General features: G+C 32.3%; 1 protein-coding gene and 1 non-coding gene across 2 annotated transcripts in view; one reads left to right on the forward strand and one right to left on the reverse strand.

Moving 5' to 3' along the window:
• The first annotated feature begins 10127 nt into the window (after positions 1-10127).
• On the forward strand, positions 10128-10199 carry Trnaa-cgc. The gene has a single exon. It is a non-coding gene; the product is annotated as a tRNA-Ala (tRNA).
• Positions 10200-20799: 10600 nt separating this feature from the next.
• The window catches only part of LOC123664254 (DE-cadherin), a 39029-nt gene continuing 32067 nt past the window's right edge, over positions 20800-27761 (reverse strand). Inside the window, exons 20-25 of the mRNA XM_045598849.1 lie at positions 26485-26709; positions 25618-25748; positions 25059-25194; positions 24197-24397; positions 22817-22972; positions 20800-22077 (exon numbers count right to left, since the gene is read on the reverse strand). Of these exons, the coding sequence (XP_045454805.1) occupies positions 21953-22077; positions 22817-22972; positions 24197-24397; positions 25059-25194; positions 25618-25748; positions 26485-26709 (974 nt within the window). The 3' untranslated portion in view covers positions 20800-21952. The remainder of the gene's footprint in view (positions 22078-22816; positions 22973-24196; positions 24398-25058; positions 25195-25617; positions 25749-26484; positions 26710-27761) is intronic.

The following is a 27761-nucleotide window of genomic DNA, read 5'->3' on the forward strand; positions in this document are numbered from 1 at the left end:
AATATTTTTTAATATTTAAATGATTTAAATAATAATGAGAAGTATTTTGGAAGTCGCGTAGAAGTAGTATTTTAAACAAAGTAAATAAATTAAGATAAAACAAACATAAGCTAATTAAAAGTTAGGTCACATTTTGTTGTATGTAAGTATATCAAGAAACGCAAACGCAACGCAAGAATTTAAATTAAGTAGCGTTTAACAAAAATACTAAGGTTCTAAAGTATTGTCAGATTGACACATTGGCACCCTTGTTAATATTACCAACTAAACATTGCCGATTGCGATAAGCGATAACTTAAACAATCTTGCAAATTGACAAGACAACTTACTGTCGCAAATATCGCTCCTGCGTTATACACATATCCTAAGTCACGCCTATGTATGTAGGGGCCTCTATAGTGTAGTATTATAGTTTTTAATATTTCATAAGCTGCAGATGAGTCTCGGTGTGAAGCGATATAGTCTGTTTTGCAGTTTTTTCTCTTAAACACGTGAGGTCAAGGACTGAAATGAGTTTACTGATACAGTTATAAAACACTAAGCGTCCCCTGTGGTTTCTGCGTAGTTGGTTATAAACAACCATATTCTTCTATACAAAAATATAGATAACTAGAACCCTATTTTAGTTAAATAAAATGTTTAATATACATTTATATATTAGTAATTACTTACTGCGATTGTCATTTTAAATTATCGAAGTACCTACCACTACCAACTGCCACAAGTAGTAGTGTATGTGAGGTGACGATGGTGACTGTAAAAGCTAAGAAACTTATGAACTTCATTATTATTTAAATAGCTTCAATTTTAAAGTAGTAGGTAAACAATAGAAGGGATATTTTAAATTACCTTTTTGTAATTATTACTATTTAAATAAACAATACTAAGGCCATTTTTATAAAAAATGGACGTAAATTTGACACGATTGATTACGTAAGCTCTAGAATAGGTCAAATATAAAATTTTTTGTGATAATTCAATACAACAAAAATAGAATACTTGTTGATTAATATTGCTTACGGCTCAGCTTGTATTGAATTTCGATATTCATTATATTAGTTGACGTAACTTATAGAGATTTATTTTATTTTCTCTGTTATCTTTCTAAATTGATTGCTCTTTAACAGAAAAAAAAATTAAACAAACAAAACAAACGATCACAAAAAAAGAACATTTTTTTACATGTCTCATACAACTACAAATGTATTTAGAAAAAAAAAAGTTTACGTAAAAAGTCCCCCCGTGATCATGGTTGCTGTAAAGTATCCGAACATCGGGCTTGCAAAAAACCTAATAAACCGCGATAAAATCAGAAAAAGTTGTTTCATTATAAAAAAGTTTACGTAATTACAAAAGGAATATTGAAATATAAGAACGCTTAAATATGACTAGAATCCCTGTCTCTAATTTCGAAAGACTTTTTACACATTATAGATACTTTGTAGGCTGAGGACAATGATTGTGAGACAGAAAATCCTTTAATTAAAAGTTTTAGTCCCGAAGGAGCTCCGGTAGCTGGGTACTATAATGTTCCTACATAGAATGAAGCGCTCTTTATATTAACTTTTAATCGACTACTATTAATCGACGTTTGATGTTTAGTAACAGTTTTGTAATTTACGTGACAAATTTTGGTTTTAAAACCAGTAAAAAATATACATACCTTTTTAATGGAGCAATGACAACAAAATTTAGTTTACGTGTTTCCATTGCTGTTAGCATTACTTACTACATAGTTGACGGATAATTTTATTAAATAAGAGAGTGATATTAGTTGAAACGAGTTAACCGAAATTTTAACTTTAAATATATATAGTACAGCATATGAGAGAAAAAAATACTGTAAATTTAACATTAATTTTAGTGATAAACATACGACATTTAAAAAATTTCCATTACGAACAAAAATAATAAGTGTTTTAGATTAGACAATTAGTTACATAAAGTAACTTTTGTATTAAAGATAAACAGAAACCTGACTATATATTTAATGATTCAAAAACAAAACCCAAGTGACGTTATTAAACTAGTCTTGTTATAATATGTGAACGATTCGTCTAACTACAGAACTTGACTTGAATTTGTCAAAAGCGTTCCTATTGTACTGTTTTTAAAATTTAATTACAGACAATTACAACTAATAGCTGCTATCAGCGAAATCAAATAATTTTTTTTACAAAAACTATCACTTTAATAACAGATGTTAAAAGAAAGAGCAACGTTATGGAGCTAGAATCTGGGTTTGAATGTATCGGGTATTAGAGATACATGAATATTTATACAATTTGATAACAAAAAAGTAGTCAATTGAATTTTTCTTAAGTGAAGCTCCGAGTGCTAATTTATTTAAAATATGGGTAAAGCGTTTTGAATAAACTGGTTTAACGTTTAACCATAAGCAAAAGATCATCCTAGAACATCTAGGACCGAAGACAATATTGAGAGAGTTATGCAGTCAGTACGAGAAGATCCACGATTGTCTAATCGCAAGAGATCGTCTGTCCCACACTTATCGCGACAAAGTTTGCGACGAATTTTAAACTTGGATCTTAAATTGCACCTATACAAGTTGCAGTTTAAAAGACACACGAGACTTAAAATTTTTAAATTTAGAAAAATAATTTGCTAATGAAAAGCTTAATCGATTTTCCAATTTTGACAATATCCGTTTTTCTGATTAGACCCATTCATTCCCCTATCAATAGGTTCGTAGACCTTCAAAATTGTCGTTGCTGGGACAGTTATAATCTTAAACCCAAACACCAGAAATCACTTCATAATCCTAAAATGAAATTATTGGCTGCAATCTCGGGCAGATGAATAATTGGTCCTTTTACTCTTTGAAAACGCGTGGAGGCAAAATGTTACTTTTAATACCGAACGCTATGTTGCGATGTTGAAAGGTTTTTTGGCCGCAGAACTTGAAACTTCATGAATAGTAAATTCTGGGATTTGATTTCAACAAGACGGAGCTACAAGTCAAACTTCAGATGACTCCATGGTGATTGTGAAACAGATGTTCCCAGGCAGACTGATTTCGAAAAGAGGTCATATTCCATGATCCCCTTGTAGTCCAGATTTGACGCCTCCTGACTTTTTTTTGTGGGGATACCTCAATCACAAAGTCTACAGTAATAGTCCAAGAAACAGCTCAAGGAGAATACCCGTAGTGAAATAGCAATAATTTCATCAGCACTCCTGAAGAAAGTTTTCAATAATTTCCGTTCGCGGTAAGAGGTGTGCCATCGTAGATAGGGTCATCATTAAGATGATGTAATTTTTAAAACATAATCTTTAGTCATTATTTTACAATTTTTCATTTTTTTTAAATATGCACGAGCAAAATAATCCTAATATTATGTTAATTAATACAAATTTAACACAATAAAACATTCAATTGACTAAAATTTCCATTCGCGCCGATACACAATGATAAAGAATAATTTTATTTTATTTTATTATTTACTATACTTAAACAAGTTATATTTGATGTCACATTCAGTAGTTAAATATATGTAGTTATTTAACAATGCCACAATCCAACACCACATAGAGTAAAAGTATAAATCGAATTACAAACGGACTATATTTGGCAACATAACGAGTTTACTAACGTTCCTACTAAATTGTTTTCTGAATTTATAAATTGTACAAACGTGGGGCGCGGGCTAACAGCCGAAAAAGTTTTCGGGAAATTTGGTCTGGTAAAACTTTTTTATTTATCTACAATAGAAAAGTTAACATTGTAAACGGTATTGATAATCGATTAAAATAAGATGTCCTTTTCATGGTTGTTTATTCTCAATAAAAAAATAACCTATTTTAAATTTCATAGACAAATCAAAAAGGAAACATTTTAACTTGATAGTCGAAAAAATGGTCAACGCATTATTAAGGATAACTCAAAAGATCACCACTTATAAGACTTCGTTCACGACTAGCTTTCGAACACGTATTTATTATAACTCAAAGTTTTGTTATAACTAAATCTTCTGTATCTTATAATGTCTAACCTTATCCGAACATCCTCATCCGATTCAAATATTTTATAAAGCTTCACTGTTAGTTCATAATTTTGCGGTTCACAATGACCTAATAAATAGTAATAAATCTCGATGGCCATAGAAATATACTGTATAGATAAATATTGATGCAATTTCATTCTTATTACAATTTTATATGAAATGTTTGTGTTGTTTAAGTTAAGGAATTAATAAGAAATACCTATGGTCTTAAAAATTTTACCGAGGTTAGTCTCGAAGGTACCAATGAATCAATCAATCTCCTTCGTATCTTTTCCATTCTACGTGACAATTACACAATAGTCGATGAAAGTCAGATTTAAACACAAGTAAAACTGGCATAATCACTAGTAGTGGCACAAACTGAAGCTGAAAGTCGTAGGAAGGCGATTTGTCACATGTGAATAACTGCTTCAAAAGCAAAAAAAAACTGTTTTTGCTTGTGATTGTGATGAAAAATCAAAAGTTGACGGTCTATGACAATTTTCAGAAAAAAAAGTATGTACCTCAGTATTAGTACAAAACCAAATATCCATGATTTGAGGACAATGTTGTGCATCTGGTGGGACTAAAACGGTATTGTTTGTTATGATCTGCTAAAACCTGGTGATTCCAGTGTAATTGATATACTTGAACCGGGTCGAGAAAAGTGACCACTGTACGACGAAAGACAAGATAATCTCATCAGATCAAGATTTTCTTAAATGATAGTATTCGGACTCATGTTAGGACATTAGTAAAAAATTATTACCTAAATAGCGGGTATGCGGGACCTTTTACCATTCACGCTGGTTTCCGGACATGGCTGTTTAGGATTGATGGTCGTTCTATGTGGTGTGGAATAATGGATGAAGCATGATTTAGTAGGTCAACAGTTCACTTCTTTCGGAACTTCATCATCATCATAATCATCATCATTTCAGCCTATCACAGTCTACTGCTGGACATAGGCCTCCAAAAGTTCACGCCAAAAATAGCGTGAACTCACTAGTCACCACGCTGGGCAGGCAGATTGGTGACCGCAGGGATAGCTTTGTCGCACCGAAGACGCTGCTGCCCGTCTTCGGCCTGTGTATCTCAAAACCAGCGGTAGAGCTGGTAGGGCACAGCAGCAATTTCCTGCTCAAAATATGGAGCAGCCCGACTGGGGTAGTACCTCGACCTTACAGAAGATCACAGCAAAATAATACGGTTTTCAAGCAGTATCGTGTTCCTGTTGGTGAGTAAGGTGACCAGACCTCTTGGGGGGGGGGGGGGGGGGATTGGGTCGGCAGCGCGCTTGCGATGCTTCTGGTGTTGTAGGCGTCTATAAGCTACGGTAATCGCTTACCATCAGGTGAGCCGTACGCTTGTTTGCCGACCTAGTGACATAAAAAAAAAGAATGGTTATCCCACCATCGGTCGGCTTTTTAAGTTCCAAGGTGGTAATGGAACTGTGTTATCCCTTAGTCGTCTCTTACGACACCCACAAGAAGAGAGGGGGTGGCTATATTCTTTAATGCCGTAGCCACACGGCAATTCTTTCGGAACAATTGAAATAAAAATACGGTAAAATCCGGATGGCGTCAAAAGATAAAAATATTTTTAGGAATGGAATTCGAAAATTAACTGAGAGATGGGGAAAAGTAGTAGGTTTTATGAGACAGTATTGCGATTAGTCAGGGGAACACTGGGCAAGACGGGGTGGTGGGCAAGATGGGGCATCAGGCCTTTCAGGTGATTTGAATGGATCAATCACATTCGCTCTGTCATCTCGCTACTGGCCGCCATGACAGTTCTTAGTCACGCAAGTACTAACACTGCGGCTAGTTATTTGTTTTAGTTATCGTCGAAAAGTAGATTTCGTTTGTTCGTATTAAAATTTCTTATATATACATTTCGTAGTGCATGAAACTTGTATTTGGTAAATTTTAAGCCGCACCTTGGTAAATCCTATCTACAGTACACCGCAGTAACAGGTAATAACTTGTTTTTTTATGAAACATTATTCAATTTTTTTTTTTGTTTGAATAATAATTTTAAAACGGATCAACGGACAAGGCGGGTTATCAGGTACCCCATCTTGCCTGACACGATTTTGAGTATTCATATTTTTTATATATTGTTTTTGGGTGGTTTATATCTAAAAAAGTCATATATGATTATAAAAGAAACTCACAAAGAGAAAAATGGTCAGGGAAGCAATGAAAAAGGAGATAGAAGTTGTTTTGAAGCGAGAAATAGGATATATGTTGGCTACAAAATCCTTCTTAGGCCCACAAATCATATTGAAACGGAAGGTAAAAAAGCTCGTGAAAACGAAAATAAACTGGAGAATGTAAAGGTACCTTTGGGTACCGTAGTATTCTCGCAAAAAGAAGAGTATGAGCTGATGATGGATTATTTATTAGGCATGGAAAGCAGGTTTTTTTAACTGTAGATACAGTGGCAGCGCCTCTTACAATAACAGCAACGAGCACTTCAGTTATTGTTACAGATCCTGCTACTTCAACAGTTGTGACAACTAATACAACCGAAGTTAGCACAGATTTAAATTTAAGTCATTCCCCTAGATGTTCTTATTGACCTAATTTAGTGCAAGATAAAAGTAACTTCACCTTGGTCAGCCCAAAGCAACTAATGCCTCTTCCAGTGACTAAGAAGACATTAAGAGTGACCAAAAGACGCGGTAAAACTGCTATAATAAATACCTGATAGCCTCTTCGCCCTATAAACAGAAGTTATTAGAATTAAATTACGAGAATTTATTAAAAAAAATGTGACAGAAAAGTTAAAAAAGCAAAAATAAGGAAATCAGATAGAAAAAAAGAAGTAAAAACAGAAGGAAGAGAAATAAAAACTATTTCAAGACTAAAGCTACAAAGAAATTTAATCCAGAGAAACGTATTAGACAATCTTCTTCTAAAGAGAGTGATGTTGAAACCGAAAACACTCCATGACTATAATGTACAGGGCTATATTTTGACCCCAAGAAAGGATTGGATTGTTTGTTCTGGTTGTGGTAAATGGTCACATTATGGTTGTGCAGGGGTAGGTGATGATGATGCCGAAGCAACATTCATGTGTAAGTTCTGTACTCCTGAATGGTCAAGAGAATGGCTATACCCCATCTTGCCCATTAGGCCCACTCCGTCTTACTCGACCTATCGGGCATGATGGGGTGATATGTCGTATTCTACATTTTGTTATATTATTAATAATGCTATGGTTCTGTGTTCCTGATTTAAATTTAATATGTAATATTGATAACTACAAGCATGATTAAGAATAAATACGATTATGAAACAATGAACCCCTATGATTTCTGGAGCTTCAAAACCTTAACTACCCCTTCTCTTCTTATCTTGCCTGGTGTTGCCCTAGTTAATTTGCATTATTTTCAAATTACCATATTTTTACCGAGCGCATTAATTTGTACATCCAATAATAAAACATTTTTGTAAACAATCGTAGTCGTAGTAGAAGTTTTTTTTAATTTAACTGTATTAATAATTAGTTTGTTCATAACTTCTTAACATTACCAAATCATTCTTTTTTTGTTGTAAATATGTACACGAATCTACAATATATACAATAATTATATCATTTATTCCTGACCAAAACGTTCATAACACTTTCCGAATTCGAAACAAACACAGCACTTACATATCTATTAACATTTTTATTTCATCGTTCTACACGACAAAATATAACAAAAAACATTCAATTTTAATTCTTATCTTGATGGCATAAAGTTGATAATAGGTATTGATGACACTTATTTGACCAACAGCTGGAATGATCTACAGAGTACGAAACAAGGACCTGTTGGCGTCCAAGAGAGCGTGCACGCGGATTATTAATCCGGATATTGACAACCATCGCTCGTTAAAATATTTTGCTCGACCTGACTACAAGTGACTCCAACTATAACTACCCATGTTCGAGGGCTTTGCTTTGTATATGCGTAGCATTGTTACAATTTTTAATGAACGTCTAATTTCGTTTTGCTTGTTGAAAGCAGATGATTTTGTTATTGTTAATTTTAGAAAAACTATACTGTAGGTACTACTGTAATGATTTGTGAATGTCCCAATTCTGGGCAACACATTTATCATATAAAGAAGAAATATTTGGAAAATTCCTTGCCAGCCTGCCCAGCGTGGTGACTATTTACAATACATACTTTTACAATACATTAAAGAATTGTACAAAAGGCGGGATTAATGCTAAAAGCATTCTCTACCAGCCAACGTTAGTACGTACAAGAGCAGAGGTTTGTAGGTGTGCAAAATCGGACTATGGGCAAAACACATGAGTTTACGGCATTTTTTGGCACGAACTTGTCGAGACCTATGTCTAGCAGTGGACTGTAATGGGCTGAAATGATGATGATGATAATGATGATTTGGAAAATATAAAAGTGCACGCCTCCACGCCCTGCTATCTTGTTTAGAAACTAATGATCGACCGTAAAACGATCATAAGTTCGATAAGTTGATTTGGTTCTTGTAGATAATCACAAATGGCTCTGATTCATTATTTTATTATGGTAGAAATTAAAGACATTTATTGTGAAAAATTGAAGAATTTTGCAGCCTTCATATTCAATAGGCTTTCTAGTCAATAGTTGCCTGATATCATAAAAAAACAGCTTAGTTCGCCAAGTGGGTGGTGGCACATTATTTTGCTGTCATTCGTACATCCAAAATGTAGACGTCCAACATAATATTTATTGAATCGATTATTATTTTTATTATAATAGTACTCAAAAAAGACTTCCAATGATATTTAATTTATAGCTTGATGTGTAGTCTGTACATTTTTTTAAATAGAAAATATAGAGGCTTAAGAGTTAACGCTTCTCGTATTTTTCATTTTGTGAAAATAAAGCACAGCCTCTTAGCAGGCGTGCAAAATGTAAAAGAAAAAGTTAAAAGTGTAAAAATGAATGCGTAAAAGTTTATAGTTATATTAGAGCGTTATTACACAATAGTTCAGCGATGCCAAAACTTAAATATGTATACTAGATACACACTAGATAGGTGTTAAAATTCGAAAAAATAAAAAAAAAAGTTTTTAAAAACAGTCCCTGAAAAACCTTGTAAATTCACACATTTTTTAAAGTAGTAAAATTTATCAGTTATAGGCAAATTCACGCTATTAGAAAATGAATAAATAAAAACGTTAATAATTGTTTTGTAAAGTATCATAAATTTTTTGATGTACCCACTTTAGCTGCAGTTTTACATGGTGTGCTAGAGTTGTAAGTCAACGTCTATAATGCAATATTTCACTGAACATTTTATTTATCTTGCGGGCTCAAGTTTCGAAAAACGTTTCAGATTTGTAAAAAATCATTAGACAGCCATACGCACTTTAATTTTTCATTCACGATAAAATACAATAAATTTAAACCTAAAATGGTATAATAAATATTGTTTGAATGTTAATATACGGGTTATCAGCGTAGCATACCGAAAAAAATTACATAAGAAAGTGTGTGTGTGTGTGTACTTATGTATACACACACTTTTTATGCGTCATTGGCTAGCTAACTTCACGTTGCTAACTTCTTCTTCTTCTTCTTAAAATGGCTTTCAATAGTGCCAAATGAGCACACCTCTTCTTCGTTGACTAGCTAACTTCAAGGTGTCAGTTTTTTTTGACGGTGTGCGTACGTAAGTGTAACTTCAAACAAGTATATATATTTATAAATACCTTGCTTAGAAATATATCATGTATTTAAAAAGCACGCGAGAAAAAAAAGCCGTTGTATTATATTTCGTCTTCATAAAAAGAAATTATTTGAGAGAAATTTAGTGTTTTAAGTCGTGGTAATTGCTGCTGTTATTGATTGTATCGTAGAGATATCTTACATACTTTTTGTACTTAACACGGAGTATTTATGAAATCATCTCAGTGTCTGTTTTCTGCTCCAGGGTTTGTGAGAGAATTGTTTTTATTTATGTGCAGTATTTATACTACCTATAACACAGACCAATGGCGTTTACCTTAGAGACATACGATAGTGTGTGTACTTAAAGGTATTTATTTATTTATGCCTATTTTATTTTAACCATTGAGCTGTTTATAGTATCCTAAATTTACAGATTAATTATAAGAGGGGGTGTAACTCAGTGGTAGAGTGTCTGCTTCGCATGCTGAAAGTCCTGGGTTCAAATCCCAGCACCTCCAAAATTTATATTTTTTATCTTTTATGCCCTGAATTATTTAGCATTAAGCTAACATGTACATGTACATTGTACTGTGTGGCTACGGTACTAAAGAATTTAGCCACCCCCTCTCTTCCCGTGGGTGTCGTAAGAGGCGACTAAGGGATAACACAGTTCCACTACCACATTGGAACTTAAAAAGCCGACCGGTGGCGGGATAACCATCCAACTGCTAGCTTTGAAATACACAGGCCGAGGACGGGCAGCAGCGTCTTCGGTGCGACAAAGCCAGCACTGCGGTCACCAACCCGCCTGCCCAGCGTGGTGACTATGGGCAAAACACATGAGTTCACGCTATTTTTGGCGTAAACTTATGGAGGCCTATGTCCAGCAGTGGACTGTGATAGGCTGTAATGATGATGATGAAGCTAACATTATTCAATACATTTTTTTTAATTTATCTATAAATTCGTTCAAATGAACTTAAATTTATTTATTTTTAAACTTAATTTTTTAAGCAATAGTAACATCGGTTGATCTTTTATGTCCTGAATTATTTAGCATTAAGCTAACATTATTAAATACATTTTGGTTAATTTATCTATAAATTCGTTCAAATAAACTTAAATTTATTTATTTTTGAACTTAATTTTTTTAAGCAATAGTAACATCGTTTGCGTAATTGTAATGTTATTGTGAAATTATATTTCTCTTGAAAGGAAACGTTTACTTTATGGAAACAGAAAATTGAAAGTACAATCTTATTTATTATCTCCGCAAGCTTATTCTAAGTTTGTTAGCATTTTGTGACTGACCTATTATTTAAATATCAATATTTACAGATAAACTAAACAAATATTCCATAGTATGTACTGTATGTTAATATCTGACAATATCGAGGAAATCAAAAGCTCGAACTCATTAGTGACCTTTGTACATGTATACACATGTACATGTCACAAATTGCCGCCCATATTACTTGTATTGTACAAGAAGGAACAATCACATCTAATTTTGTAGAAATACGTTATTTCTCGAAAGCAATTCTTCAAGGCGCCACTGTATTAATCACAATTAAGGCTTTTACACGCGAACAACTTGTTTATTTTCAGCAATCGAAATGTTTTGCGTAAACTACACACATTTTCATAATCACAGGCTGCGATTCTAATAAAAAAAGTACTAAATTATACTTGGTTTAATTTTTGAATTTGAAACACGTTATGGGTTTGAGGCTTTTAATGGTAAAACAGTAATTACATTATAGTGATTTATGTTAAATATGCTGCAGCTTGCAGACGCATACAAAAATGAAATTTTTATTTGAAACTAGGGCGATATGTAACTAGCTATTAACAATAAAACCAGGAACTTAATTAAATATATATTCGTAATAAATGGGTACGACAAAAAAAAAACTACTAGATAAAGACGCAAGCCGCAAGGCGAAATCGAATAGATATTTAGCTCAATCGCACTTAATTATTAATTGTATTATAATTCATGAGTTAAGTATTATCTTCTAGATAACAGTTTTTAGTGCTATGTGGTTACGGCATTAAAGAATATAGCCGCCCTCTCTCCCGTTCTCTCCCGTGGGTGTCGTAAGAGGCGACTAAGGGATAAAACAGTTCCACTACCACATTGGAACTTATAAAGCCGACCGATGGTGGGATAATCACCCAACTGTTGGCTTTGAAATATACAGGCCGAAGACAGGCAGCAGCGTCTTAGGCGCGACAAAGCCAGCCCTGCGGTCACCAACCCGCCTGCCCAGCGCGCCATTTTTAGCGCGAACTTGTGGAGTGATGTTGCACAATTTTTAATTATCTACTTTAATTAATGAAGATGCATAATTTAAAAGAACATTTTAATTTTTAAAAAAATTTTAATTTTTTAAAAACCATAGTAATTGTTTCTAAGAGGTAAACTGCAGAAAATAAATTCCTAAGTTTTAGGAAAAATCAAGTAATTCGCTTTCTCAGCCAAAGTCTGATCGATTAATTGTCACTTTTAAAGTGAGAGATTTCTCCGTAATTACATATTTCGTTACCTTTTCTCTATGTAACGTTTTTTAAAATTAACTTTAAAAAAATATTTTTATAGTATCTTATATAACAACGAAAGTTAGTTTTAACTTTGCGCTTATTTCAGGTAACCTAAAACTTAAACGATTTATTGTTAAGTTACAACTAAATGTAAATCTAACACTGGACGGATCCGTTAAATGTAAAACATAATATCGAAATTTAAAAAAAAAATGCTGAAATGTTTCTGAATCCCTTTCTTTGTTGTGTCAGAATTGTCAGAAAAAGGTGAATTAAAGAAAAAAATATATGGGTTTTTTTAATAAATTCAACATATTCACGATAAATAATAATATTTTCACGTAGTTTGCCGTTTCAGCTAGTCCCTTTTAAATTCTCTAGAATTAAAAACCTCAAACGCATCAGCATTCAACATCACTAAACAAGCAAAACGAAACTCAGCTTCCGTATTGTCAGCGAGCGCGGAAAGAATCCATTTACCTATTTCACAGAAAATGTATTGGCGGGTCGCCAGCTCAAATCCCGCTTGCTCAAGTGCGCCAGTTTTTACGCATCATTGCTTGAAATCGAGCATCGAATCACTAAACGATTGAATAATTTCAATATAAGCACGATGAGCCGTGTGATATAAAAAATTATCTTTTGGCTTTGATGGTAAACATCGCAGTATTATTGGATGACTCAAGTGTCTAATTAACTCTAAATTAAATTTTTATTAGTTTTTAATGTGTTTCACTCGAGTTGTCATTCCGTTCTTATACTAGTTAACAATCTCCCCATATATTTATATTTTATTTTATATTTTCCCCATATATATTTTTGTTCATCTCGTTTAAATTTTCAATCGTTATTTAATTTTTTATTATTATTTATCAACTCAAATTTATAATTTTTTTTTAAAATTTTAAGTACATGACAATAAAATTGATGTTAATAAAAACACGATTCTGAGTGGTCTTATAAATTATAAAATCTATGATTTTTAAATTTTATGAAAAATCCTCTTTTTCTACGAATAAGCTTATCACTAAAAGTGCTAAATCCATTTAGGTTAAGCTTATCATAACTGTAGCTTATATATTTTAATTTCTTCGTATATTAAATGCGACTCATGTAAGCGAAACAGCTAAAGCACCAAGATTAAGCTAATCAGTCCTAAAAGTCTCAACAATTGGCCTCCTTTAGCGCAAAAACAGCAACCCTCTTTTCTGTAAGTACTTGATATACAAATGCTTTAGACAAAAAAAATGTTAAACAAAGTCGCGCATGGCGAAACATGTTACAACATGTTCATTCACCATAGTCTCCGCCATCTTAGGATTAAAGCGCTACTACACACTACCTTTTAAACATTTGTCGTTCTTTGTAATGCCTAGAGAATGTATGTAATAACTTATATTTTTCCTACTTTGCCTGGAATTTTTAAGTTTAGTACAGAAATCCCTAGGTTATTAGGCAAAGTATAAAATTAAAATAGACGGTTTTTGAAGAAAGCATAATGTAATAAAGTGTACCTAAGAATAAAAAGACTGAATTGGTATTGATATTGTGCAGAACAAAATAAATATCTGTCAAGCTAAAATTTAATTGCGAGATTTACTAGATTATGAACCTATTTCACCGGTTGTGAATAACGGTATCCGACAAATAAAACTGTTTGATAAATTATTCTTTTTTTACCATCGAATTCCTCTATACTTATGAAATATTTCTATACACAAATGTGTCTAAAATTTGTAGTTTATTAATTAAGTAGAAACAAGTCCTAGGGGGGGGGGGGACATCTCCCTACTGTGAAAGTCTATTCGAAAATTATTTGCAGGATAGACTTAATCCACAACCGGAGACATAGGCCCTATGTATATTGTACGTCTATCATAAAAAAATATATTTTATATAAACGTTAGTAAATATGTTTATTAAGGAAGACCAGTAAATATCGACTTTTGCTCGAAGGCAACAAACAAACAGTATCGATTCCACGCACGTGTAAACGCGCATGATGTGTTTGTACACTATATAATTTTTCTGTTTGTGTAGTAGTAGTTAGTACATAATACAGTAAGTTCCTTATTAAGAAAATTCTAATTGAATATATGAAAATATCGAGAAAATCATTTTTATATCGTTTTCATTGTGTTCTTTTTATTTGTTTCACTTGTGCTGTTTAGTGATTCTGAAAATGACTCAACTTTACAATAAACCTTGACCCACTTTTCTTCCATGAAGATTCCAGAACGCGACGAATAAACGTTAAATATATTCTTTTTCAATACTTTATTTACTAGTGACTACTGTTAAATATGAAGACTAAAACTTTTTAAACTGTAATTTCGATAGCAATCATCGGAATCCATTAACTATTAGGGTTTAAGAAAATTAATGCCACTAAATAATACCTCAGTATAAATTTATAAAGCCTGTTTTACGCGGAGGCAACAATGTGCGTCATTGTGGCATGCGGCTATGTCGCATAAAAAATGTCGCACATTGTGGCAAGAATCTTACGGCATGGCAACACCTTGCGTCATTTGGCAGTTTGTCGCAGCTTGTATCCGATGCGACATATTTGATGTGTCAAACCGGTTTCTAGGTTATGTTTTTATTGTACTTATTTATTTTAGAATTTACAAAATGAGATAAATCGTTCATGGAGTGGTGTAATGAAGAATATTTATAATTAATTAATATTATTTTTTAATATTTTAAATGTTTTCTTATTTTATATTGTTATATTTATTGAGTATTTATTTTTATTCAATACCAAATCGGTAAAATGGTTAAGGAATCCAATATCTATAATATAAAAATGAATCGCTGAATGTGTTGCTAAGCGCAAAACTCGAGAACGGTTGGACCGATTTCGCTAATTCTTTTTTTTAAATATTCCTTGAAGTAGGAGGATGGTTCTTACGGAGAGAAAAATTCTAAAAAAAAAAAATTTAAATTTCCTGAAAAAGTCTAAAAACAACACTTTTCTATACTCCCATACAAAAGATTTGTGATAATACTTAAGAGTCAATTTGAACTTTAATACCATACGATAAAGTTTGTGTTAGGCGATACGAAGTTCGCCGGGTCAGCTAGTATGACATAATAGTATTCAAATAACGGTCACTTTATATCACAGGTCGCAACAGTCTAACTTTGAAGGAGCTAGAAAGCAATTCAGTTTAATTTTAGTTGTTTGTTTGCACTGCCTTTTTACCCACACTGATGTAACGTGCTTTCCATAAGACTTACGTAACGTAATCTAACTTTTCAATCTTAATAGAGAAACGAACTGGAAGAGTTAACGAGAATTTTATGAGTTATTTACATTTCTATGAACAATTCTGTGATTTATTTCTTTTTTTGTATTCAGTCACAGGCATACGACGTACACATACACATACATAGAAGCACGAAATACACTCTGCATAAAAAAACACCCACGCAAACGTATATCTACTATCGGGCATGTAAAGTGCACAAGTATTATTAAGCTTATGTCAAGTTAACGATAATTTTCAAGAGGATTTCCGATCTTAAGATTACTATGTACGATTTTTTATTTTTGTGTTACCCACACATTAGGAATTCAAAACATTTTTGAATATCATAGCGAACGGTTCGCTTAAACCGAAAATAAAATCATCATCATCGGATCTAGCGGGTATATCGCTTAATTGGCTAGAGCGCCGACACGGTCAGTCGGAGACGCAGGTTCGATCCCCGCTGGAGCGGTCAATTTTTGATATGATATTCAAAAATGTTAAGATTACTATTCAGATAATATATTAGAAAATAAGTTTTAGTTTTTGTACATATACACAATTTTGTTAACCAAGCTGAACTAAGACGAGAAAATAAATGTTCCATTGCTACGCACAGGCCTTTTTTAGCAAGAGAGGGATTGGAAATTAATCCACCTCTCTTTTCCTCTAGAGACTAGCGGATAAAAATGAACACATTTCATCATTTCAAATTCTACAAAATAATGTTAAAAACATCGAAATGTTTAATTTATCCACTAAGTATTAAATCATGTTATAATAAAACATATTTTATTAAATCATTCATCCTGTCAGATAAGAAATCGTTTAAAAAAACATTTACAATTAATAACAATTGCATTTAGCCTTTAACATCCCACAGTTGGGCATAGGCCTCTTTCTTCATGTAGGAGAAGGATTGTAGGGTAATTCACCGTGGCTCCATTGCGGGTTGGCAGGTTCCTCTTGCTATGAATAACGATCGCTATCAGGTATACATGATAGTAACCGGAACCGAAAGCTTAACGTGCTCTCCGAGGCACGGTGGGGAGACCCACAAGGACAGACATCCAAACCGGAAAGAAATATTTGTACAAATATAAATAGTCATCTCGAGTGGAAATCGAACCCGCAAAACCGCTAGAGTTCTAGGCGACTACTCGCACCATTACACCATAGCGGCTTTCGTAATAACAATTACTAATCCTAATAAAATCCTAAACAAAAATAATACATCAGAAATATACGTGATTTTATATTTGCCAATCATAGTCAAGTGCATATTTCAGTTGAAATATTTAAGAAATTCGCGAGTAAGCGATAAGGGATGCGCTCTTTTTTGCCCCTTTATACAAGGGAGGTAATCAATTTTACATAACGTATTACACGGAAGGAAAAGAATGACGAAGTAATTTACGTTTTTCAAGATAACAATCGCAACTCTTGTCGAGTGACGCTCGAGTTGTTCTAAAATAATTAATTAGATTCGTACATTGCAATTACAGGTAATATACTTGTTTTGAATAGTATAATAATTCGTTTGTACATAAAAAAAATTATAATGAAGCCGATGAACGACATAATGAATGACATTTAAAATTGTTTTGACCTTTACACAAACTACTTATAAAAGCAAACGATAACTAAAAATAGGTCACATTTCATAAATGTATTATCTACGATATTTTTTGAGTTACTGTTCTTCCATGTTTAAAAATTCGTCTCTTGATCGATATTGAATAAAAGGAGCGATAGGCCAGTATTTACAGTAATCTACGATATTACGTTAGGTAGGTACGTTATTACAGATTAAGGTACTGTTGGAAATACGCCGGGCTAACATCAGGCGTAAGATCAGCAACACACTTCTGGTGCTCCTGGCGATACAAGCGAAATTTTTTTTTGATGGCAGACTTAATAAATAATAATTAGAACTGGTACAATTTATTGTATGTATTCACCCCTGTATGAAAAATCCCCAGATGGGAAAAGAGAGATTGTAGAAGTTTGATGATGTTATTAGTACATCAGTTTTCGAAAAGAGCCAAATTTTATTGTAGTGAATATGACCTATATTAGTGCTACCTGTTGCATGAGTAATATCGTTGGAATAATGTATGCTTTATGGTATGAAAGATAGATATATAGATAGATAGTATGGTATGTTTATTATACAGCTAAGGAACTTGTTTTAGATGCTAAAATGTAAAAGGGCTTGGGGGTAAAAATAGTACATCTTATCAATTTCATCGCTTTATTTGAATGAATTGAATATTTTATCTATATAAACAATTTAAAAATTATACGTCCTTATGTCCTACTTACATAATTAATATGACAATCTTTCAGTCGGACTCCTCTTTCTTTGTCTATCATTAGACCACTTAAATATACTTGTCCCGCTCTTACATAAATATTCTTACCTTATACAAACTTTAAATGTTTGAATATACACTATAGTCTTACTTCTTCTAATCACACATTCTCTAAAACTAAAATGATTTCGTGTAAACATTGAAAAATTATTCGTTCACAGAAATATTTGAACTAAGAATTAAAAGTGAAAAAGGAATTGTTATTTGGTTAAATGAAATTTGTGCCTACCCTCAATTTGATATAAACCCCAATGTGATTAGAAGTTAAGACCATATCAAAATTGTCACTAATTATACACAAATTAATGCGACAATTTAGTTAGGTATAGGTTTCATAGACATCAGAGCAACACACAACACCACAGATTACTTATTTATTTAGAAACACACGTAGGTACTTTACTTAATAACTAACAACATTCAAAAACTTATCATCCTCCTCACTCTCTCAACTTAACGGAAATGTCTCAGAAAAAAAAAACTACAAGGTAATAAATATTTAAAACGGCTTCATTACCGATAAGTTATTAATGGCAGTGTATTTTTTTTATTATTTGATGGTGATCATTTCGATCTAGTAGAACATATTTAAGATAAAATGTTCACCACCAAAAACTAAGTACGAATAATTGATCCAATAACGCTATCAATAAAATACATTAACAGTTATATTATAAAAATTTCATTAACTGGAATGTAGGAATTATAATTTCTTATATTATTTAAACTTATATTAAACGTTTCATCGAACATCTGTTGTATAATTAAGTCTAATCTTAAGCTATTTGTACGCAAAATATCGGGTACAAAAACTAAATTAAGCAAAAGATTAAACAATATACAGAAACAATCTTTTCCTAAGATATTTTTTTATTAAATTAAATAATCTATGTGAACCTGCTGTTTCCGTGTGTTTTCTTTTTTATTAAATATTTACAGACAGCTAAATTATTGTTCATAATTGTTTATAATTTACCACTTAAATTTTATGGTTATGGATGTACGAGTGTACATTATTATTCAATTTGTGGGTCAATTAACATATGAACAATGTACTAAACTTATTATTAGACCTTAGATGTAGGCCATTGTAGATATAAAAAATAACAAGATAATAAGTCGTCTATGAGTCAAAGATATTATATCGAAATAACAAAATTTCAAAAATCATTAAGACGAGTCATTTTGCTATGTTTATATGAAATTGAGTGTTCATTTATTGTATAATATAAAACGTAACAGTCGTTTATGAACTTATAATTAAAAAAAAAATATTTAGGGTTGGGTTAAATCGAAATTAAATGTTAGCTTAAACGAGGATAACCATATAAAAAGTCTGACGACAGTTTCGCGACGCTTCGAATTCTGGTATTTATACTGTCCTAATGCTAATTAGGATTCAAAATTTTGAATATTGATTCATATTGAGTATAAATCACATTTAAAATAAAATTACTCATATTGAAATTTTAAGAGTTTATTTCTCTATTTTCATAGTTATTATTTTACATATAAAACGAGAAATTAAAATATACAATAGAAAATAAAGGATATTCCTTTCCAGAATATTTTTATTTCAAGGTATAATATGACTATAAATTATTTTTTTATAAAAATACATATGAAATCACTGGCTAAAAGTTACTACATATAGTTTTGTTGCAGGGTAAAACCGTTTAAGCTCATGGGTCCTAAGATTACGAGCCTAAAATTAAACTAACTACACCTATATAATGTAATACCTACATAAGAGGTTCATACAGTGTAATAAATCAAAAAGATTGATGGTGTTTCTCTACATAAGTCTCGGCCTAGATCTCATGGAATAGCTTTGGGCATATCACTCGACAGACCTAGTTGAAATTGTGAAAATAGATATCTAAGTGTAGAAGTAACGTTATAATTTAAAAATTATAAATATAAATGACGATTGTTTTTTTTTTAATTTTCGCTACGTGATAAAAAAACAAGAGTTTATAGATTTAGATAAGTTATTGATTTTCTTAGAAATAATTCCTAAATAATAAAATAATAAAAAAATCATAATGAATTTCTCTGCTGGCAATAATTTGTGCTCTAAAGTGGAATTTTATTTTAAAAATCAAAAGTTGTTTTTAAGTCGTGTCTAAAAATTTGTCTTCAAGTCTTTAAATTAAAACTTTGTTATTAAAGGGTTATTATTAATAAAATTAGGGTTTGCAGCTTATAATTTTCTCGGGTATTATAGGTTTTTATGAAAAAGACTGAAGAAAAATAATCGGTTTTTGCTGAAAGAAAACGAGATAAATATATTTCCAAAGTTTGAATGACGAAATATTACTTAAATAAGGCTTTTTAAAGAACAACGTCGATATACAAATGATTTAAGATGTGTGAGTTAAATGAAGGTAGCTACAAATTAGTATGCAGTCTTCTACCCACTTTATGCTAAATAGTGATAAAACAAATATAAGACTTTTATCCTTATATAATTTGATAAAATTACTTAAAGATGCATCAATTACTGTTATATTATAGATGATTATACTATGTATTAGGTATTTATAAGTTATATCAGTAACAAACATTACTAGACAGATGAATTAAGATGATGTATTCCTTACGATTCGTTGATATGCATAATTATAAGACACCTTGTATATTTATTTTTAGCATATAAAAGTTACTTTAACATACATGTTAGGTGTAAATTATGTAATACATATATTTTACATATTTACATTTAGGCCTATTATATACGGAACATCTGTAAAATTCAAATCCTTGTGATGAAATTAGTATCTTTTTAAATGTTTTAAATTTCGAATGTATGAAAAAATAGCTATGCAAAATAATAGATATCTGCCTTAAATTAGATAGTGTTTTTATTTTTCATTCTGTAAACGGTAGAACTAATTTCCTTAACTTTTAACAGGCGCTTAAAGAATTTAAATACAAAACTAAAGTTGTTTTTTCATATTGTTTCTTTATTAACTACATTCTTTTTAGAAATCGACGCCTTACAAAATGAGCTTTATGTATGTAACATTTTTTTGCAAAAATACAAAAATAAAAATACGTTAAAAAAATTGTAAAAAAAAACTTAATATTACTTAACAATGTAATAATTATAGCATAAATTCAATAGAAATTACATGGGCGGGCACTGATGTCTATTCACTTTAGCGACTACGTACAATAAAGAAATAATTTTATTAATTTTTCTGATGTTATTTTTCTTAATAATTCAAGCCAAAGTGACTAGAATGTGAGGAGTACACATAAGATGTTTCTTTTGGATACGCAAACTTAAAATTACATAATGAATATAATGGCACTTAATCTCAAAATACAAAAAAGTTCTTACTCACATAAATGCTGCCAATTATAATACTAGTATTATAGAACCTTAATCCGTTTTGTCACAATAATTTACAATCATACAAAAATAATTATAAAAAAATTATATTAGGTACATATAGTGTGAACAAACCTTAAGTAACGGGATCATACATACATTTTCGATCTTATGCTTATATATAAAATTACATACAAGAAATAATTTAGGCGTATCTACAACGATGCCCAAATAATGTTACAAATCAGTCATTTCTTAAAACATTAACATTTTAATTCTTTCCAATTTGTCATTACATATATATTACAAGTTACAATTTTTTTGATCACTCATTCTTTAGAACGATACCGCAAATCCTAATCACACGCGTTCTCTCAACCATATTCACTAAGTCAGAAGGGATATATTTTAAAGCGTACATTCAAATTTCCAAATCCGAAAATAAAACGTAAAATATATATCAAGTCTCAGAGTTTAAAACAAATCAACTAAAATCATCGTCGATATATAAACACATTTTGGATTCAAGATTGGCAATCTGATACTCAACCGTTAAATTTTTTTTTGGACAAACCATCGCGTTATTATCACAGGCTCGAAATTTAAAAGTCCGGTGGGTTCGCGATACATCACTCGATTCGATACGGAATAGAAATAAGGCATCATGAGCTTGGTCTTACTTGGTCTCGCCAAGCCTTTTTATCGTAGCCAATGGATGGCTACACTAGCGCGGAGGGTGGCTACACTAGCCAGGCGTGGCGCTAGCACCAAGACTCCTCGTGCGGTGGTCTCTCATCATCCGAATCTCCGTACATATCCGCAAGCTTGCGGAAACGAGGTCCGAATGTGGACAGGTAGTTGAATTTGAGATCCTCATCGTCGGTACCTATGGGAATATTACGTTTATTAAACACCGAAAATGGAACTAGTTTATATTTTATCTAGGTTATTGAACTTGAACGACTTAACATGAAATATATTCTATTTCCTGCTCAAATTCTTGAGCAGCTCGACTAGAAAACCTCTCCATACAAAAGATCACAGTCAAGTAATAGTGCAATCGAGTTGTATGAGTAGTGTCCAGAGCTCCTGGGGAGGGTAGGGTGCAGGGTCGGGCAACGCACTTGCGATGCTTCTGATCTTGCAGGCGTCTATAAGCTACGGTACCAACTTACAATTAGGTACGCTTGTTGGCCACCTTTGTAGTATTTGAAAAAAGCAAATATGACGATACAATCAGGTCCTAATTAAATATGTGTTCTTTTAAGGGAACATAAATATATCACCTAGAAACCTTTTCGGTAAACAAAAATTCTGATTATGTATCTACCAATTATAATCAAGCACGTGTAGGGTATAGTTAAAACATCCTTAATGATGAACCTAAACTGGTCTGTAGTATGGACCCAAAAAACATACATAGTCTCAACTCTTGTCTATCTCCATGTCACTCACATTAATAACACATAATACTTTCATGTCAAAATCTGTTAATTCATTTAGCATAGACCACATTCCAACATTAATGTAACATACATAATGTAGAAAACGTAGTTTTAGTACCCGTTATAAAATTCTATTTTATTTGGACCGGTATTATGATTATAAAAACAAATCAAACTTACAGCTAGCTAGCGATGAAAGAGATCCGCTAGTGTTGCCGTCTCCCTCGTATGCATAATGTCGCACGTCGTCGTACGGATTGATATCCGGATCTCTATCTAGGACGGATTTTTTGTCATCCAGAAAACCGGATATATCCGGTGCTGCTCCTACTATACCTGTGCAGATAATTAACACGTGTAATCAAATTGAAATTTTTTCTTAAATACAATTTTTTTGTTTCGGAAAATTTTGCTCTTATTTTGTCGAATAGATAAAAAAAAACATTGGTGTTATATGCTCTTCTAACATTTTTCGAATCTTAATTGCTATGACGCAGATTCATTTACATAAAGTAATTAAAAAAGTTTCCTACACAATCTAACAACAGAGTGCGATAAATCACTCATTTTTTCTCATAAAAACGATTTTTTTAACTTACCACCCTTGAGATATATGCTACTCATTACAAAATAATATATAGTTACAATACTTTAATAATATACAAAATAAAATTTGACAAACTGTAAGAAAAATCTTGTACAAACGTTAAATAATTTAGATTCATGAATACAATAAGTCATACAATTTTTTGGATTGCATAAATATCTAAGATAAAGTGCTTGGCCACATCATTACAGCGTCGTTTAAATACACAGTACGGCAACGTGGTTTGAGTGTGTGGATCATTCTCAAACAGTGTGAACGTTGTATGTTATTTTTGCGGTTCTCGCGACCCATATTTATGATATTGAAAGATTAAATAGATTAAAAGCTTGAGAGTATAAAATTTTATAGTGATTTTACTTAATGCCATATAGTCAAAGCTTTTGTAGGGTATGTGTTAATAAATATTCAACAAAATCTTTAAGCCTTTTCTGCGATAAATTTATGCATTCTGTAGTAAATTGTTTAAACATTATAAATAAATAAACGCTTCACACTCAACGGCCCCCAGTAAGATTTTCTACTGTGTCGGGGGTCCGGAAACACACACAATACACAAGCACAAACGCCCAGACCACGACAAACATCTATATGGCCAATACAAATATCTGTCGTGAGGGGGATCGAACCCGCGACCACCAGCGCAACAGTCAGTACTATGACCGCTGCGCCAACGCGTCGTCGAATTATGTATGTCTCATGTAGACTTCTAATGTAGAAACAATCCTCTTTTTTGTAGCAGTTTCGAAAATCAATCTACTATAGATTGGCTACGTTTGACGATAATTTCAAAAGTATATTCAAGATCTTCAACCAACAACACCTCATTTAACTACAATGCCGTTATTAGCTGCGAACTAACCGAAACAAAATCCATCAAATGTATTTCACGATAATTATAACATTAACTAACAACTCTATAAATGAAATTAAAACGTTTAAAGTAATTAACTTACCAGGAGCATGCATAAATGTGGCATCAGTATCTGGCGGGGGTCCGTCGTACATCTGCCGCAACACGTGGAGGTCATACCCAGCGTCCCCTTCACCGCCCCCCTCATCTTCATACGCGATGATATTTTCTCTGATATCGTCTAATTCTTTTTCCGCCCACGCGTCAGCTCGCTTGCGATGTACTACTACTGCTAAGAGGAGAACTGAAAAGGATTTTTGTTTTAGTTGTTTTGTATGTTTTCTTTTTATTTTAATTTGTATAAAAAATGTCTAGGTTTAGTTTGTTTGTATGTCGCTGCAAAGGTTTGGTTCAATGTCTACTAGTTTGATGTGAAAAACAGGCTATGAAACATCACGTTATCGACTAATAGGATCAGACCAATTTAGACTAATTTTGAACTAGTTTCTAGGTAACAGCGCCATCTATTGGACACAAATAAAACTATATAGATCGTTTTCTTATCGTATTATAGTAGACCACTATTAAGGAGAGACCTAACCAAGACGAGACACCCTAAAGAAGAGGAAGACCCTAAGGGCACTGTGACCCTGGCCCAATAGAGCCGAAATGATACGACCCCGGAGGCGAAGCCCCGGAGAAGAAAGCCCGGGTAAAGAGGGCAACCTCGAGGCCCGTACCCAGACAGACCCTCGGGCCTGTCAGGAAGACCCGCACGGGTATCGTATTATACGTATCGTATTATATACATTGAAGTTTAATTTTTATAATTTTTTTTATAGTTACTCATTATCACAGATTTAAAAAACAAAATTGATAGAGTATTACAAAAATATAATTAACTCAAAACAAATAGCATCAAACAAATCAAGAATAATCCGTAATATTATAAACTAAATACTTACTTATCAAAATAGCGATGCAGACGAGGATGGCTACTAAGAAGTTAGTGTCGATGCCAAAAGTAACGGCAGTAAATACGCTCTTCTGACATCCGGGATCGGCGTTATGTTCTACGGACGGCCTGCCCAAGTTGTACATCTAGAGATAATAAAAAATCTTGTTTATCTTCGTGAGTTAATAAACATGTCACAGTTATTGAAGGAAAATACCGTTACCGGACTCCCTTCGACGTGTTAATACTGGGAAAAGTATGAAAGATACAGAATAAGATACATTATATAAAATGAGTCATGCTGTTTTCCTCTCGGAAATTCTAAGAAATTGAGGATAAAAACTTATTTATTGTGGTCAACCAAACCTTACAAAATTTATCGTGATTTTTTTAAAGAAAACAAGGAATAGAGATTGTTTTTCTAATCACTGTTTATATGTAGGATATTTATTTATTCACTCTTCTCAGTCTGCATTAGAATTTTTTAATTTATTTTAAAAACGGACACCATGTATAAAACCTATAAAAGTTTTTACTAAGTCAACAATATTAATAAATATTATACTTACAAAATCGTTATATGTAAAATTGCTGATGCAACCCATAAAGTGTTGATTTGTGGGGACGTGTCGCCATCCGAACGCTCTCGCCAGAGCCTGTAAATCTACGCTCGACCCTCCGAGCTGCAGTGGACCGTTAACTGTAAACAATTTATAATATTAATTACGAATTCAATAATACTCTTCAAGTCTGAACTTTAATAAAACACACTGTGTTTTAAAACCAGATTAAATGATTAGTCCTCTCAGTGAATTTTTGAGTCGCATATACAATTATTACAAGTAAAAGTAAGTAAAGCAATTCATGGCATTAATAAGAGAAGGATGTAACGCAATTTCGTAAATAAATTAATCAGAAAAACCTCACAAGCTAAAAGTTTGCATCGGCGTTAAACCACAAATATTTTCATTCCAGAATATCGAGATTCAGATAAAATATAACGTGAAGTGCTTGTCACCAAATACCTTTTTGATTTATGTATGACTATTGAGTCAACGTACCGAAAAACGGGATATCGTATAAATTTATTGACGTAGAAGGTATTTGTAAGGATCTATGGAAATAATAAAATGTACTTCACGATTTAGCTTGTAACATCCCACTGCTAAGCTTAGCCTCTTTCCCCATGTAGAGGAAGGATCGGATATTATATCCACCACGCTGCTCCACTGCGGATTGGTGGATATATTTCCTACTATAAGTATGGCCGCTATCAGGTTATAACAACCGGAACCGACATCATAACGTGCTCGTGTAGGCACGATGGGGAGACCCACAAGGACAGGCATTCAAACCGTAAAGATATATGCATGCAAATACAAATATCCATTCCATATTTTTTTAAGAATATAACTAAATAATAAAATGTAACTTACCGTTGAGAATTTCTCTCGGTCCCGTCGGTGCTGCGAGACTCATACAAGTCGACAGCTTGCATCTATCTACGAACATTTCGATGGAGCTTCTCATGAGGACAATCTCGATTAGATGTGGTTTGCCGTCAGCTACGTGGACAACACTGTTGTTGAGACGTGTGGTCCCTGACCCATAATTGACCAGTAAAATCGGATAACCGTCTACTAATTCCAAAGACATAAAATCTGTAACAAAGGAAATATCACTGTTTATTGTATATATTTCAAGAGTATCGTTTAACTTTGCCGAAATTTATGTATTATTGAGTGTCTAAGACAAACTTAGAGAAAGATAAATTACAATACAGTTGCATGAGTTTGGATTAGGGGCATTAAATCAATAAGTTTGATAACGCTAGAAATTGGAAACGTAGTTTAATTTATCTAAGCCAGGACTTCAATATTATAAATCAGTTGTTTTGCAACGAGGGAAATCCATTACTTGAAATGACAAAAAGTTAATATGCTTTATTTATTTATTTATTTAAGGTGAATTTACGGTTATAATAATACACAATTAGAGTTTATACATATTAGATAATTACAAAAACCAATTAAAATTTACACAGATAGACATGAAATAGTAATTGAGGCATAAGTTGAGCTCACAATAGAAACAACTTATACACATATTGATATTGTAAAAACATAGTAATATTAATAATATTAAACATAGTAAATATTTATGTAATATACCTATAATTATACTAGCATTCTTTTATTCTAGTTCAAAATAAATGTTTGAAAGCTTGCGTCTAGCAGAGATATGACATAAATTGAGCAGATCGAAATCAATAGTCATACACAAGTCATTGAAGTGTTTACTAGCTCTGAGTAAAAATAAATTCTGCTATAATTGCTTTTTGCCAAAGGCACGTGAATAGGTTTAAAATTTCTAAGATTACCAGTAGGAACATCAAACTATAACAGAGACAGAAGGTATATAATATTACTACAGGTTTATAATATTACTAAATAAATATCCTTGCTAATTTGCCAAATTAAATCTTAATTCGTTTTAATTAACAATAATTATTAGCATTTCTAAGAGGTTGTTAGGCTGTAATGCAGTCGCAATATTAATGTTCAAATAACTTAAGTGTCAACAATCTTGGCCAAAGCTCAAGGAATATAAGGCAGCCTTCGGTGTTTTGGCTCGAACTACGGAATTTTGTAAACCAGCTCATTATTAGCACATAATACTCTGTATCTGATAATGGTTGACAATCTGGCAGAGT

This window comes from Melitaea cinxia, chromosome 21, assembly GCF_905220565.1.
Source record: "Melitaea cinxia chromosome 21, ilMelCinx1.1, whole genome shotgun sequence".
Classification (NCBI taxonomy): Eukaryota; Metazoa; Arthropoda; class Insecta; order Lepidoptera; family Nymphalidae; genus Melitaea; species Melitaea cinxia.